At 42.8% G+C, this 14207-nt stretch overlaps 2 protein-coding genes across 2 annotated transcripts in view; both read left to right on the top strand.

Moving 5' to 3' along the window:
* The window catches only part of LOC135451287 (uncharacterized oxidoreductase ZK1290.5-like), a 44207-nt gene extending 40135 nt beyond the window's left edge, over positions 1-4072 (top strand). The window contains exon 8 of the mRNA XM_064720347.1: positions 3869-4072. The gene's annotated coding sequence lies outside the window, so the exon portion shown is untranslated. The remainder of the gene's footprint in view (positions 1-3868) is intronic.
* Positions 4073-8105: 4033 nt separating this feature from the next.
* On the top strand, positions 8106-12230 carry S1PR1 (sphingosine-1-phosphate receptor 1). The gene is made up of 2 exons (XM_064720175.1): positions 8106-8219; positions 9426-12230. Exon 2 carries the CDS (start codon positions 9558-9560, stop codon positions 10695-10697), a length of 1140 nt encoding a protein of 379 aa, XP_064576245.1. The 5' UTR covers positions 8106-8219; positions 9426-9557; the 3' UTR covers positions 10698-12230.
* The last annotated feature ends 1977 nt before the right edge of the window (positions 12231-14207 follow it).

Raw genomic sequence — 14207 nt, 5'->3', positions numbered from 1 at the left:
GAGAATAAGTTTAGATTTCATTTTGGGTTTGTTCAGGAAATCCCATTAAGAGACCATACTGTTCCTCAGATTTTCTTATAAAATAGGTATCTCTACAGAGAGGTGAATATTGATAAATGTAGCTCACAGATCTGTTTTGAGAAATATGCCTGCAGAATCTATTGGCTTAGTATTCAACTTGTAGTCTCATTGGCTTGATATTTTAGGAGTTCCTGTGTCTAGAAAGGTATGGAAAATCTGATTATGATTTATATTGTGTGTGGACTTCCTGAGGCAGTTTTCCCAGTGCTGTTCTGCTTTAGTCATATTGTGAAACAAAGCTCCTTAGCTTTTTATCAAGAAGTGGCTTACAGCAATCACATATTCTAGCCTGCATTGTTTGTCCTCAAAGTGTAGAGCTTCTATACAGCTTGGCTAAAATCCAGACAAATTTACCTTTTAGATAACAGCTCCTCAGAGTTATTGTCTAGCTTTTTCTGGTAAACTTATCCACAAAAAATTGTCTAGATTTGCCTCTAGAATAATTTCTATGAAAAACAAGATATTGTAGGAAATGCTGCTCACCAATGCCTGCAGAGTGTGGTGTTCTGAGAAATATACACAATTTCCAGAGCAAGGCTATTTTCTAGTTTCAAGCCTGGCCCGCAGTCTGAGGAGCTCCAGTACCTGGGAATTATCTTTTAGATAACAAAATTATCTTTTAGATAACAAATTTATCTTTCAGACAAATTTATCTTTTAGATAACAACTCCTCAGAATTATTGTCTAGTTTTTTTTTCTGGTAAACTTGTCCACAAAAATTTGTCTAGATTTGCCTCTAGAATAATTTCTATGAAAAACAAGATATTTTTTATGAAATGCTGCTCACTATTACCTGCACAGTGTGGTGTTCTGAGAAATATACACGATTTCCAGAGCAAGGTTATTTTCTAGTTTCAAGTCTGGGGGGGCTCCAGTACCCGGGAATGCCACTTTTGGTGTCTAAGAACTGCTCTGTGCCTGGCTCAGCTGTATGATGAGGGTTCAATAGTTCCAAGCAGTAAAGCTCATTTATAAAACAAATGTAATTTTTAGGCATTATTTTAGCTTTTACATGAAACTGTGGCAATGATTTAGTGAAAGTTGGAGAGATTGTCCAAAAATAAACCCTTCTACCAGTGGCTCTCAGCTAATACTGCTTTTGAAAAGAACAATGCCTTAGCAGTATGAAAAAAATTTGTGCTGTTGAGGGACTCCTTCCTTCACAGTGTATCTGAATTAGTGAAACAAGGACTAGAAGTGAGTCATGTGCCTGATATTTCCTAAATAAGGCTTTTGGCAGTGATGACTTTCTAAGAATTTACAAAACACAGGTTGGAGTTTCACCTCTAGTTCTCTCTAAAGAAACAGACATTACATCAACATACTGCTTCAAACATAAATGGTGTGTCAAAGGAACCAAATCTTTATGTTGGCTAGCAAATTCTAGCTCTGGTGTGACCAGAACAGTGTCAGCTAGGACTACATGGCTAGAGCTCCATGTTCATTACAACACTGGGTTTTTGCACTTGATTCTGACTGATCACCTCCCTGTTCTGAGCTAATTGGAATTAAACCAGATTTTCTTGCCAATGCCCCACATAGGTGACCTTAGGCTAGTGTGAGAATGGCTGTGAGTTCAGTAATATATTTCAGTGTTCTTTCTGTCAAAGAGATTTTACAATGTTTTTGATGTCTGCACCTGCTTTTGCAAGGAAGGCAAGCCAGGATTTTCTCAGGCTAGATCATGCTATCTTAAACAGTTCAGTGAGTAATGAGAGGAATAATCAGGAACAGTATTACTAAAAAAGCATTCTTCTTAAGCTGTGGCAGGTTACAGTTTCAATCTGATACTTTTCTAACTACATTCAGGGCAAATTGTTGTTTCAGGCCTTTTTTCTTTGGTGGGTTTTTTCTCATTATTTTGTAATCTTTCCTAGAATTTTCACTGCTGCCAATTAGTGCCTTTAGAACTACAGAAGAATTTCATTTTAGCTATGTACTAAGTGAGGTGTAATCTGAGAGGACTCAAGGTTTTAAGTGCTGGGACTCAGCTCACCAAGCTATCTTTCTCCCGGGTGTGATGAGCAGTTTTGCACATTATGCCTCACTAATAGCCATTGTTTTCTGTTAGAAGCTATAATTGCCCAAGAGACTGAAACCCTGTTATCTCCTGTGGCCTTGGGATAGATCACTGAAGCCCCTTCCTTTGACTGTGGTAATCACAAGTTTTACATCATGTAAATTTAGAATCATTGAGCAAGTCCTCTTTTACTTTTGGTGAGGTTGCAGAAGGAAAGACAGACTTAGTGGATTCATATTTTGTGCCCCTATCTACAACTACATTGGGGTTACTCTGGCAGTAATAATTTTCTTTTTAAGCAAAGGCTGCTGAAGAGTAAGTCCACACCACCTCATCTAAATGAGCCTTTCTAAAGTACTCCCAACATTGGTCAAAGAAATGAGACAACTAATGAGGAATTAACAAGTGAACACTAATGAGATTTAGGAATAGCAAGCAGGGAGGAGTAATTTATGGTAAGAGACATAGAAGACCAGAAGGGTATAAAAGTGGTGGACATACAAACCCAGAAAGTTTATTTCTGTTTTTTATTTCTTCTTTGGTCAGTTAGCCTGGAGGTGCTCATTTTGTAAGATTTTGTTTTGTTTTAAACTCAGAATTTATCCCTCAAGTGAATTCTTGGAATTATATGCAAATTCTTCCCCAGGGTTGAAATTCTTCCTCTTGTTCTTATTTCTGTAAAACAAACTTCCCCTAGAGAGAAAATCTGTTCACCTTTCTACAGTGACCCTTTTCAGGATGCATCAATGCATCCATTTCATCTTTGTAACCCATCACCTTGCCAACAGGATCAGGGAATACACCAGAAAACTGAAGGCACTTTTTCTTCCCTATCATTATGTCATTTATGGCAGTGACTGATTGGGACACTCCTTTTCAGTTGAGATAAACCATTACTTAAAATAAGATGCAATTTATCAGTGCTATCTACCTAAATGCAGTCAGCTGCCTCTGCAAGAGCTCTGTGACTCCTAATGGAAGGAAACTCTTGAAACAAATAAGGAAAAGAAAAATATAAACTAAAAGTCAGTGGAAAGGGTGAGGCCATTTTCTGTGCAGCCAAGTTGCTTCCTGCCTGACTCTGAGTAGCTCCCTCTCCTATTTTTCTTGTTTATTTTTGGTTTTCATCTCTTATATTACTGGAGATGAAGGCACCTGAGAATGTTTCCTAGGAAAATAATGTAAACGAGTTTTTAAAGTGAATATTCAAGATTTATTTTTTTTTAAATCAGACTGCAGAAGTGTTTCTATCACACCTGTCCCCCCAACATGACTTCCAAGTCATTATTTTCTGAGTAGCCAATGTAGAAAATTAACTGCAATAGTGGTAAGTTCACAAATCTACTAGATCAAGCCAACTGCATAATATTCACACCTCTGTGGTTAATCCATGCTTTTGAAAATGGGGATAAAGGTGGTGTGGGTCTTGCAGCTGCTGATTGAATCCAAGGCAGTTAACAATGATATCCAGGCAAACTATTGCATGCCAATTTCTTAACTTCTTCAATTCTTTCCCTTCAGACTTGAGCTTTTCCTAATAATATGTTCAGCTTAGCGGACTAAAAATAAAGTGCAGATTGTCACAAAAATGAATATATTAAAGTTTTTACAGTTGCCTTTTTAAACAAAAAAGCCATTTAATTAATATTATTTATCAATGTCAAGAACTTAAAACCAGACCATCTAAGTTTAGAATACTAATACTGAAAAAGTATATGTGCTTTAATCTTTGCAATGTTCTAATGAATTTTTTTCCCCCCTAACCAGGTTTTTGATTCTAATCTGAGGAAAGAAGAAATGAAATTTTTGAACACTGAATAACAACAGAAAATTAATTTATCTAATGGATTCCCTGTGGAAAGAATAATTTAAAACCAGATTGTTCTAAACTGGAAAAGCAATGTAACTGGAACATTGATTAATTTTAAACTGAACAATAAATCTGAATTGTTCTCTTAGGTACTCAGTATACTCAAGAATCAGTATAAATGGTTTGTAGTTACTCTTATGTAACAAATGAATAAAATAATTTAATTTAGTCTTTGTAGCTTTCTTACAGATACAGAAATACTTTCAGTGTCTTCTCTGCTCTCTTAGAACTTTCTGGTATAGTCTCCCAGTATGGGTTGAGTTATCTCACAATATTACAATTTTTTTCTGCCTGCATGTACTTCATTTAAGGTGTCATTTGAACCCATTTGAACACATTAATTAGGCATATTATTTTCCTTACAGATTTTGAAAAGTATCAATTACTTGAAGGCACGTAACAGCATGCTACAATGCATGTAAATCTTGATGAGTGATTCAAAATACTTGTTCAGGGATTGCAGCAGAATAATGAATTTGACTTTTTTATTTCTTCTAGTCATGAGAATTTTGGGGGATTCTGCAGGCCATTCTTGGTATTTTCTTGGTGACCAATCTTGCACTCTGGTACTGTTTCACAGATTTTCTTTCATGACCCAGCACTTCATAGAGGAATGACTCCCTTTGTGACTAAGTTGCATCAGGATGAATAAAAGTAGTTTTTGCTTATATGGACAAAGACTTTTGAAAAATGCAGAAGAATGACGTGTTGGAGAAAAATCCTTTGCTAATCTCTCTCACAGGAATTGTCACTATCTTTTCAAGATGGATAGTGTTCAGACACTCCTCTGATGCAATTGTGAGTTGTCCAGCTGCACTGGGAGAGTTTGGTCTGGTGCTGTCAGAGGCCACCAGTCTTTTGATATGCAGGCATTGGGTGGACCCCAGCTTACAGCTTCTTTTCTGACAAGATCAAAGCATTTTCCTGCAAGGAAATTGCTCTGTGACTAGCCAGGTTTCTGCAATCCCTACCACACTAAGCTGTCACTGGAAGTTCCACAAGAACTTTGGCTGCCACACAGTATTAGTTTGTTGTTCATGACATTCCCTAAAATGGGAGTTTCTGCTCATCCTGAAAGCTACGTAAGAGCATTTACATACTCAGATCCCAGTGAAAAATGTGTCTGTCTCTTGATGCTAGTAGACATGGTGCAGAACATTTTTTTTAACCAGTTTAGCCAGGTGAGGCATCTGTTTTGTGTCAGTTTGGTGTCCTGATATGTGCAGCCTTCCTGCTGGCATTTGACAGAGACCTGCATTCTGGTTATTTCTGAAATGCATGAGTAACACTGTGTTGTTCTTTCTCCTTTTTCTGACCATAGGCAATTCCAGAGTTCTCAAAGGAGCCATGTATACACTGGATTTCTGTAGTAGGAGTGCAAGCTTCCTTATCAGTGAACGAGGCAGTTGGAGAGGTACTGAGAAAGAGTTCTCATTCTGTTGGTGGCTTGTTCTCTGGGTGAGGCTGGAGGGTAACCCTGGTGTAAACCCCCTTGCTAAATACTTGCCAGCTACTACAGTTTTGGTAGAGTTGGCTGGACCAGCCTGAGTCCCGTGTTTGTGTTTTAGCCCTTGTAAGCAGGTTAGAACCTGTGCAGTTGACCCATGTAAACCTATCTTCTCTGAGGCTTTAGACAGCCTTCAGTGCAAATCCAGCTGATCTGGCTCCATTTGCCTGTGAAGAATGAAGCTATATTTCAGTTTCCTCACTGCCAAAACGTCAAGAAGGCTGTAAATGCGTGTGGTTGTCTAAGTTTAATGAAGCTTTTTGTGATACAAGTGTCCAGCTTTCAGAATGGGACTGAAATTGCCTGCATATTTTGCCCAGTGCTGCACCTGGATTGGGGCAACTCCTTGAGGCTGAGAGAAGCAGAGGTGAAGGACTTGGGGGTGCTGGTGGATAAGAGGCTGGACATGACCCTGCAATGCAGCCCAGAAAGCCAATTGTACCCTAGGCGGCACCATAAGGAGTGTGAGCAACAGCTCAAGGAAGGGGATTCTGCCCCTCTGCCCTGCTCTGGCCAGACCCTACTTGCAGTGCTGCGTCCAGCTCTGGGATTCTCAGCACAGGAAAGACATGGACCAAACATGGTCAGAGCAGGTCCAGGGGAAAGATGCAAATAATGATCTCTTATGGAGAATCTCTTACGAGGAAAGGCTGAGCTGGCTTTGTTCAGTCTGGAGAAAAGAAGGCTCTGGGATTACTTTCTTGTGGTGCTTAAGTCTATAAAGGAGGCCCTACAAGAAACCTGGAAAGGGACTTTTTACAAGAGCATGTAGTGTCAGGCCGAGAGAGTGGCTTCAAACTGAAAGAGTGTGGGCTTAATTTCAATATTGATAAGAATGTCTGCTGTGAGGGTGGTGAGGCCCTGGAACAGGTTGCCCAAAGAAAGGGTGGATGTGCCCATCCCTGGAAGTGTTCAAGGCTAGGTTGGATGGGGCTTTGAGCATCCTGGCTTAGTGAAAGGTTGATCTTTAATGGACCTTAAAGATCACCCAGTTCCTATTCCTGCCCATGGCAATGGAATAGGAACTGGGTGATCTTTAAGGTCCATTCCAACCCAAACCATTCTATGGTTCTGTGATTCTACACAGCCTCTGACAATTTGCTGGGTGTCACATCTCTGAGCTGGTATCCTCTCAGCTGGTAACCAATAGCCTGGACATCAAAGCCTGCACATCTGACTAATGAAACCGTGAATCATTCTGTCCTTTAATTAAAGCATGTTCCTTTAATATGTTCCTCTTACTTAAAATTATGTGAGAATTATTTCCTAGAAGAAAATGCCTAATGAATGCACTTTTATTTAGTATTTTCTATGTATTAGATAAATAAGGGGGAAAGCTTGAAATATCCTGGGGTATGTTGGGCAGTTGCAGGGGATACAGATGTCAACCTCAAGCATGATTTATCTCATGTGCCTTTTCTGACAGTTGTGACTTAACGGCTGCATTTTTCTCCAGGCTCTCAGGAGGATAAATATCTTTTTAAGTTTCTAGCTTTGTGGTAGAAGAGTAAATGTCTGTTTGCCACTGTAATTTATCTGAGTCATTCTGGGAGAGGTGGAGCAATTGAAGCGTGACTATTAGCATAAATAAGGGGACCCTCTTCCTGAGGGTAGAATACTTGTGCTGTCTTTTCCCCATAACAACTGCTACAGCTAATTGATGGGCAAAGTGCTTTAAACTGGAAGACTCAATATATTGTGCTTTGGCCTACTGTGATATTCTTTTACATTTCAATTTGGAGTTAACAAGAGCAGAGCAAGGAAGGAAGAGGAATATTTCTGCAGCAAGTACAACAGTAGAATACACCAGAGCTGGCATTTCACATACACCAAAAGTGGTTTTTCTTTTAAAAAGAATATACAATATATTCTTTTAAAAGAGTGTTAAGTAGTTGCCCTTGCCAATTTTGTTTCTGAAAAAATGCATAAAAAATCTTTTCTTTGTACTTTCAAACAGTTGTTTTACAACATCCTCTAAACAGAGTTTTGGGGTTTGGGGTTTTTAGTTTTTGGGTTGGGGTTTTTTGATTTTGTTTGTTTGTTTGTTTGTTTGGGGTTTTTTCATGTGGAAACACCAACACCGATTCCGGGGGGAGCCGCTGGTGAGTCACCTGCAGGCCAGGAGTGCGGGTGGCAGCCACCGGGCCTGCCACGGCAAAAACACACCTTGGTTGTAGTGAGAACATGGAAGAGCTTCTTCCAGGTGTTTCCTTAAACACGACTTACACAGTCCTGGAAGAGAAGAGGGAGAGCTGAGGATACGGGATGCTGCCTTTGGCCATGGCCGTTCTGGGCCTACTCGGAGGGCAAGAAGCCGGGCGGGCGCGAAGCTGCCCCCGGCGCCCCGCCAGGCGCAGGAGCGTGCTCGGAGCCGGCCGGGCCGTGCCAGCACCTCCTTCCCCGGAATGCCGGGCGCGCCCGGTGCCGGGAGGCGGCAGCTCCCAGGTCAGGGACGGCTGGAGCCCTCCCTGCATCCCCCGGCCGGCAGGGCGAGGGGATCCCGCGGGGGACTTCTTCGCGCCCGCGCCTTCGTGTGCCAGCCAGGAGCCAGCGCCCGCGGCTGCTCACGCCCCGGCGGGCGGGACGGGGCAGGGCCGGGCTGGGAGGAGGGATCGGAAGGGCTGGGCAACAGCTGCAGAAATATTAAAACCACCGAACCCCCCAGCCCGCCCACCGGAGTTGCTCCGCGGGCACGCAAGATGTGCGGGGCCGGTGTGGGCTCCGCGCCGCGCTTGAGCGAGGTAAGGCTCGGGGAGCCGCGCACTCCCCGCACCGCGCGGACGCCCCCGGCCCCAGCGCTGCGGTCCCCGCTCGGCGCGACCCCCGGGGCCACGAAACAAAACAGGAGAGGTGGGGAAGAGGCCACCTGGACACCGGCTGCGTGCCGCGGGCAGCGGAGGCGGTGCGGGCCGGGAGCCACGCGTGCTGGGGACCGGAGCGGGGCCGGAGCGGCGCGGGCTGAGCCCCGGAGCCGTGCGGGACAGGAGCGGTGGGAGTTTTATGTCCGGGAGCGATGCGGACTGGAGCCCGGGAATGGTGCGGGGAGCCGAACCCACTGCTTTGCCCTGCTTGGGCTGTAGTTTAGCAAATCTTCTTGTTCTTCTTTCCTTGCGTGATATTATGTGTTTAATTCTTTTTAAATGTCCACTACGAAACCTTTATGTGTAAAGAGGGTTTCCTCTGTATGCGTATTCCTTAATTAGGCCAATTTCAAAAGCTTGCCATACGAGTTATTTAAATGCAAGGGTTTTTTTTGACATTCTTTGTTTCAGACCGATGGAATGGGCTTGCTCTCCAGCTTAATTCCATATTTTTCTTGTTTTTCTAAACTTTTTACTGCTGTGGGCTTTGTAAAGTATATTCTTACTTGTATTTAGCAAGGGCACTCCTTACCTGTTTACAGCTTTGAGATGATCTGTTGTTTATATTTACATCAGTGCATTTACCACTGTTTGAGATGGCATCAGTAAATTGCATAACTACCCCCTTCCAAAGTGTATTCAGACTTTATTAATGGAGAAGAATACGGGTCTTCTGTCAAGTAATTTCTGTACAGACTTTCATACATTTACAGTTAAATCTAATCAAGCAAGCCCTTTCTCTTTTTTAATCTCTGCTATTGCATTTCCCACTGAAGAAAAAACACTAGAACTTAGTGCTGGGGAGCTTTGAGATCTTTTGTGTTGGAAGTAATAGAGTCCTTGCTGACTCCAACTTGTTCAGTTCTGCATGACAGAACTTTTTTTGTCTTATTAGCTTTACCTACTGAATATGCCTAACCACCTTTTAAACATATTTTACCAGCTGAATGAAACTGATTCATGTGTGAATACATTTATGACTCTGATGCACAGTTAAAAGGGCAGATTATTTTAAACCCTTTAGCATTTGCTACACTATTTGTCTTCCTTTCTTTTAAGTGTGGGTTTTGTGCCTCTTGTTCTCAGGGCTGCAGTTTGTGAGGCCGTGCAGCAGTGCCGGGCAGGCTGTGGGGCCAAGGAGCTGCGGGGCAGCCACCGGGTTTGCGGTCGGCGTCACCATCCGGTGGCCGCTGGGGGAGCAGTCCCCAGCCAGGCACCATGAACTCCGGCACCACTGCCCCGCAGAAGGTCACCAGCAACCCCACCAACACTGATGTCAACTATGTCATCAAAGAGCATTATAATTACACGGGAAAGCTAAATGAGAGTGTGGACACTGGAATTAAAGTGACGTCGGTGGTTTTTATCATCATTTGCTGCTTTATAATCTTAGAGAACATTTTTGTCTTGCTTACCATCTGGAAAACCAAGAAGTTTCACAGACCCATGTACTATTTCATTGGGAACTTAGCTCTTTCAGACTTGCTGGCTGGTGTGGCTTACACTGCCAACCTCCTGCTATCTGGACACAAAACCTACAGCCTGACCCCCAACCAGTGGTTTGTAAGAGAAGGCAGCATGTTTGTTGCCTTGTCAGCTTCTGTGTTCAGCTTGTTGGCCATTGCCATTGAGAGATACATCACCATGCTGAAAATGAAACTCCACAATGGCAGCAACAGCTTCCGCTCCTTCTTGCTGATCAGTGCGTGCTGGGTCATCTCCGCCATCCTCGGGGGGCTCCCGATCATGGGCTGGAACTGCAAGACCCTCTTGTACAACTGCTCCACCGTGCTGCCTCTCTACCACAAGCACTATATTCTCTTTTGCACAACCGTTTTCACTGGCCTTTTGTTGTCTATTGTGGTCCTCTACTGTAGGATCTACTCCATGGTGAGGACTAGGAGCCGCAGGCTGACATTTCGGAAAAACATTACCAAAGCTACCAGGAGCTCAGAAAAGTCACTAGCCTTGCTAAAGACAGTGATCATAGTCCTGAGTGTCTTCATTGCCTGCTGGGCTCCTCTGTTCATCCTCCTTTTACTGGATGTGGGGTGCAAAGTGAAGACCTGCCCAATCCTCTATAAAGCAGAGTATTTCTTAGTACTGGCCGTGCTCAATTCAGCCACGAACCCCATCATCTACACCTTGACAAACAAGGAGATGCGGAGGGCTTTCATCAAGATTTTGTGCTGCTGCACATGTCCCCCAGCAGATTCTGGGACCAAATTCAAACGGCCAATCATTGGGGGCATGGAGTTCAGCCGGAGTAAGTCTGACAACTCCTCACACCCACAGAAGGAGGACGGTGACCATCCTGAAACCATCATGTCTTCGGGCAATGTTACCTCATCTTCTTAGGAGTAACCATGGGGGTGTATTTCAGAGTCTTCCTCTGAAATCAGGGAGCTGGGACGCCTCCTGCTCACAGCAGCAGCGTTGGGCTGAGTGAGCAAGTAGCATTAGTTCTAACGAGGCAAACGGTGCACTTGCGAGGCTGGAGTTCAAGAAATGGGACACACTGTTCTGGCTTGAAAATCTTTTTCCCTGGAGCATGTTTTGTCTTTGCGCTGAGGCAGCTCAGGATTGTCAGGCGCATTCATATCCTGAAATCTCCTTAGTAACTCTGAAAGACTGATGCCTTGGTGAAATGATGCCTGGTGTGTGTGAGAGAAAGAGAGAGGGGGAGGAGGGAAAGGGAGAATGAATCTTTTTTTTTTTCCCCTGTGAGAAGAATGTGAAGTTTTTTCTCTTCACAGCAAACCACTGACACAAAGATCTTTCTGTACTGAATTTAGTGGTGGCTCTGGTACCGTTGGTAAGAAGTGTGTTTGTTTAGGACATAACATGGAAGGAGATCACACAAATGTAACTTAGACCACATACAACCATAATTGGCATCATTTTGCAGAGCTTTTAGTTAAGTCATAAGGGTTTGTTTGCAGAGTCCAAAGCTCTTGGGGTTTTACTTAATAAGATCATAGCTGTGAATTTTTGCTGTCAGTCTGTATTACGTTTGAAGACCACAAGTTAGATTCTGCAGTTACTTTCGCCTGTACAATTCCATTGGCTGCGTCAGACTTAATGGAGTAGCTCAGAGGGGCATTTGGCCCCATATTTTGATTGCCTTTTTATTCTATAGCATTAAACTGCATTATCATGAAAAATGCAAGAAAGAACTAAATATCATTTCTCTTCAAGATGACTTGAACGTCTACAAAATAGTAAAAAATACTATTGACAACAGTGGGATTTTTGCCTAAGTAAGAAGAGCTAAAAACTGAAGGGGTATTTCAGTGTCAGTTTCACAGTCTTTCCAAAAGTAAGGATCAGTTGGAAAATCAGAAAAGAGTACGTCGGGTTTCAGAAAAAATAAAAAGAAAGTTGAAGTGAAATGACTATAGATAAATGCACTTCCATAACAAAATGCAATACATTTTGGCACATTTTATTAATGTTTATAATTTCAGCAAAGATGTCTGTATTTTATCATGGAAGAAGTACCTGTTATTAAATTGAATGTATTTGTTTTACAGCATCATTTTTACTTCTCTATTTTTCTAACCTGTGCTAATGGGGTTGAATGTGTATAATGTAAATAAGATACAGGAGTCTTCATGCGCCTAGAGTGTTACTATAACAAATGTGGTATATCTGGGATAGCTGAAAGCAATTGACTTATCTACAGTCATCAGCAACTCCTAGGACTGGTATTTTGTAAAGAAAATGTATTGCCTTTGTAGTAAAATTTCCAGTGCAATTAAACTGTTGGGGTTTTTTTTCTGGTTTAAAAAATAGTATTTAAAATGTTTCTGACTTTTATTGTTCAATTTGCACATAGCTTTATTGACTTCTAAACATTAATAAACTGATTTTTTAAATGAGTCTATTTCAGATTACTAGCAGTTTTGTACTGTTGTGGTGGTTTCATGGTTTCATGCCATGTGTGGTTTCCACAGAAGTTGGTAAAAGAATTCCTCGATTTTAGTACATGCTGGGATTAAGTCCATTCTGTAGGGACATAACGTGTAATGTCACAGGATTATGTAAAATACAAAACTAATTTTAAACTATAACTTTCTTGTCAGCATGTGCTGTATGGCTGAAATGCCACTAGAAGAATCTCTACAAGAGCAGTTCTCCTGAGACAGCCTATGAAGTACAAACAGAAGAAAAACCAGACGGTTGCTAGTTTTACCATGACTGCCTAGAGTAGAAAAGTGAAGTAATTCACTTGTATCACCAATATAATCCATAAGTTCAATTCTCAGCCTATTGCAAACGTCAAGGAAGTTTATGAAACACAGGATGGTGGCTCAGCTGCGTGAGCGCTGCAGCTCTGTTGGGTCTGCCAGCGAAGGCCGTGGCAGTGTCGCTGAACAGATACTGCCTTACTTCTCCCAAAGGTTTGACTTCCATTTCCTTTCCAGTGGCCATTCCCTCTCAGAATTACTTTTAAGTTCCATGGAGCCCGTACCGGATGCAGTTGGAGAGTGAAGATAAACCTCACCTTCTCGTACTGTATGTCATCGCTGCGCAGGGCTGACTGTGGGAAATGAGAGCCTACTCACCGAGGAAGGCTCTGGGTCATAACCTCACTTCCTGAAGGAAATTCCAAAAATGCCCTGAAGACAAAAGAGTGGAAGCAGGCTGGAATTTCTCTCCATCTGTCTGCCTGTATGGAAGGAATGATTTCATGTGTGCTCACTTCCTAGCCTTTTAAATAGTGACCTGAGCAGGGCTGAAAAAAGCGTCAAATCTGTATTTGTGCACAAGATAAAATGTCTCTTGGCTCAGGCCTTCATTTGGGCAGGGATGGTTTACCCTGGCTGCTGACAGTCATGAGGGAAAGCACTGCTTTGTCCCAGGGATAAAGTCACTTCTGTGCAGAGCAACGAAAATGTATAAACCATGGAAGCCCAAGTTAAACCCTTGTGCTACCAGTAAGTAAATAAATGCAATGTACAGGGATGAGGCAATGCACAGGGACATCTGAATTTGTAGGGGTGTTTTTATCTGAGGGACTGGGACCCTTCTGCTCCTGAAGCCTTGCAGGCATTAATGTTGTTTGTCCCACACATCTGAGATCCTGTGACAAGGGCTGAGTTGTGTCATCACAGCACGGTGCCACTGACCCCTTGTGACTACCACCCCATTTCTGTACTAGGAACTGATAGCCACAGGTGAGTCATTTCCCTTCCCTTCCTGGTGTTTCTGTATCCCTTGCTTATCTCATCTAAGCACTGTGTGCCTTTGTGGAAAATGACAGTTTCCCCTGTGGAGGTGCCTGTGTGATGGGAGCCCAGTTCTGGGAGGGAACTCAAAGCCCTACGTAATGCATGCAGTAAAAGGTGCACACCCTAGAGTGTGGCACTGGGCCATGGGAAGCATTTCCTACACTCCTGGTCATGGTGACTGAAATCTGCTTCCTCCACAGACACTTCACATGCAAGTAGACAAGATTTGCTCAGGCAATAATAGCTGTAATAAAATAACAGTATTAATACCAGTAAGGTGAAAAAAATGAAAAAGCCATTTTGTCCTGCAGCTCCTCAGCCATGGCCATGCATTCCCATACACCAGCAGGTTATGCCAGAGCTACCACTCAGTTTTGAGGCTGCAGTGTAGAAAGCACCCTTCTGAGCCCTGGGCTGCCTTCTGTGTGCCTGGAAAGGGCATGCAGCTTTGTCCTGGTGACGGCCATGTGACAAACAGGCAGAGAAAATGAACTCAGAACTGAAAAGGTGCATTATACCCAACGTCTACGTGAAATACAATAGCCTGAATTATTCAGAGCAACCTGGTCCTTTGATGTTTATTCTTTTTCCTTGCTGTTCTTCCAGTGCAAGGAATAGAACAGGGATAGAAAAT

This window comes from Zonotrichia leucophrys, chromosome 8 (assembly GCF_028769735.1).
Source record: "Zonotrichia leucophrys gambelii isolate GWCS_2022_RI chromosome 8, RI_Zleu_2.0, whole genome shotgun sequence".
NCBI lineage: Eukaryota > Metazoa > Chordata > Aves > Passeriformes > Passerellidae > Zonotrichia > Zonotrichia leucophrys.
Note: the sequence above shows the minus strand (reverse complement) of the source record. Positions and strands in the feature narration are given on the sequence as shown.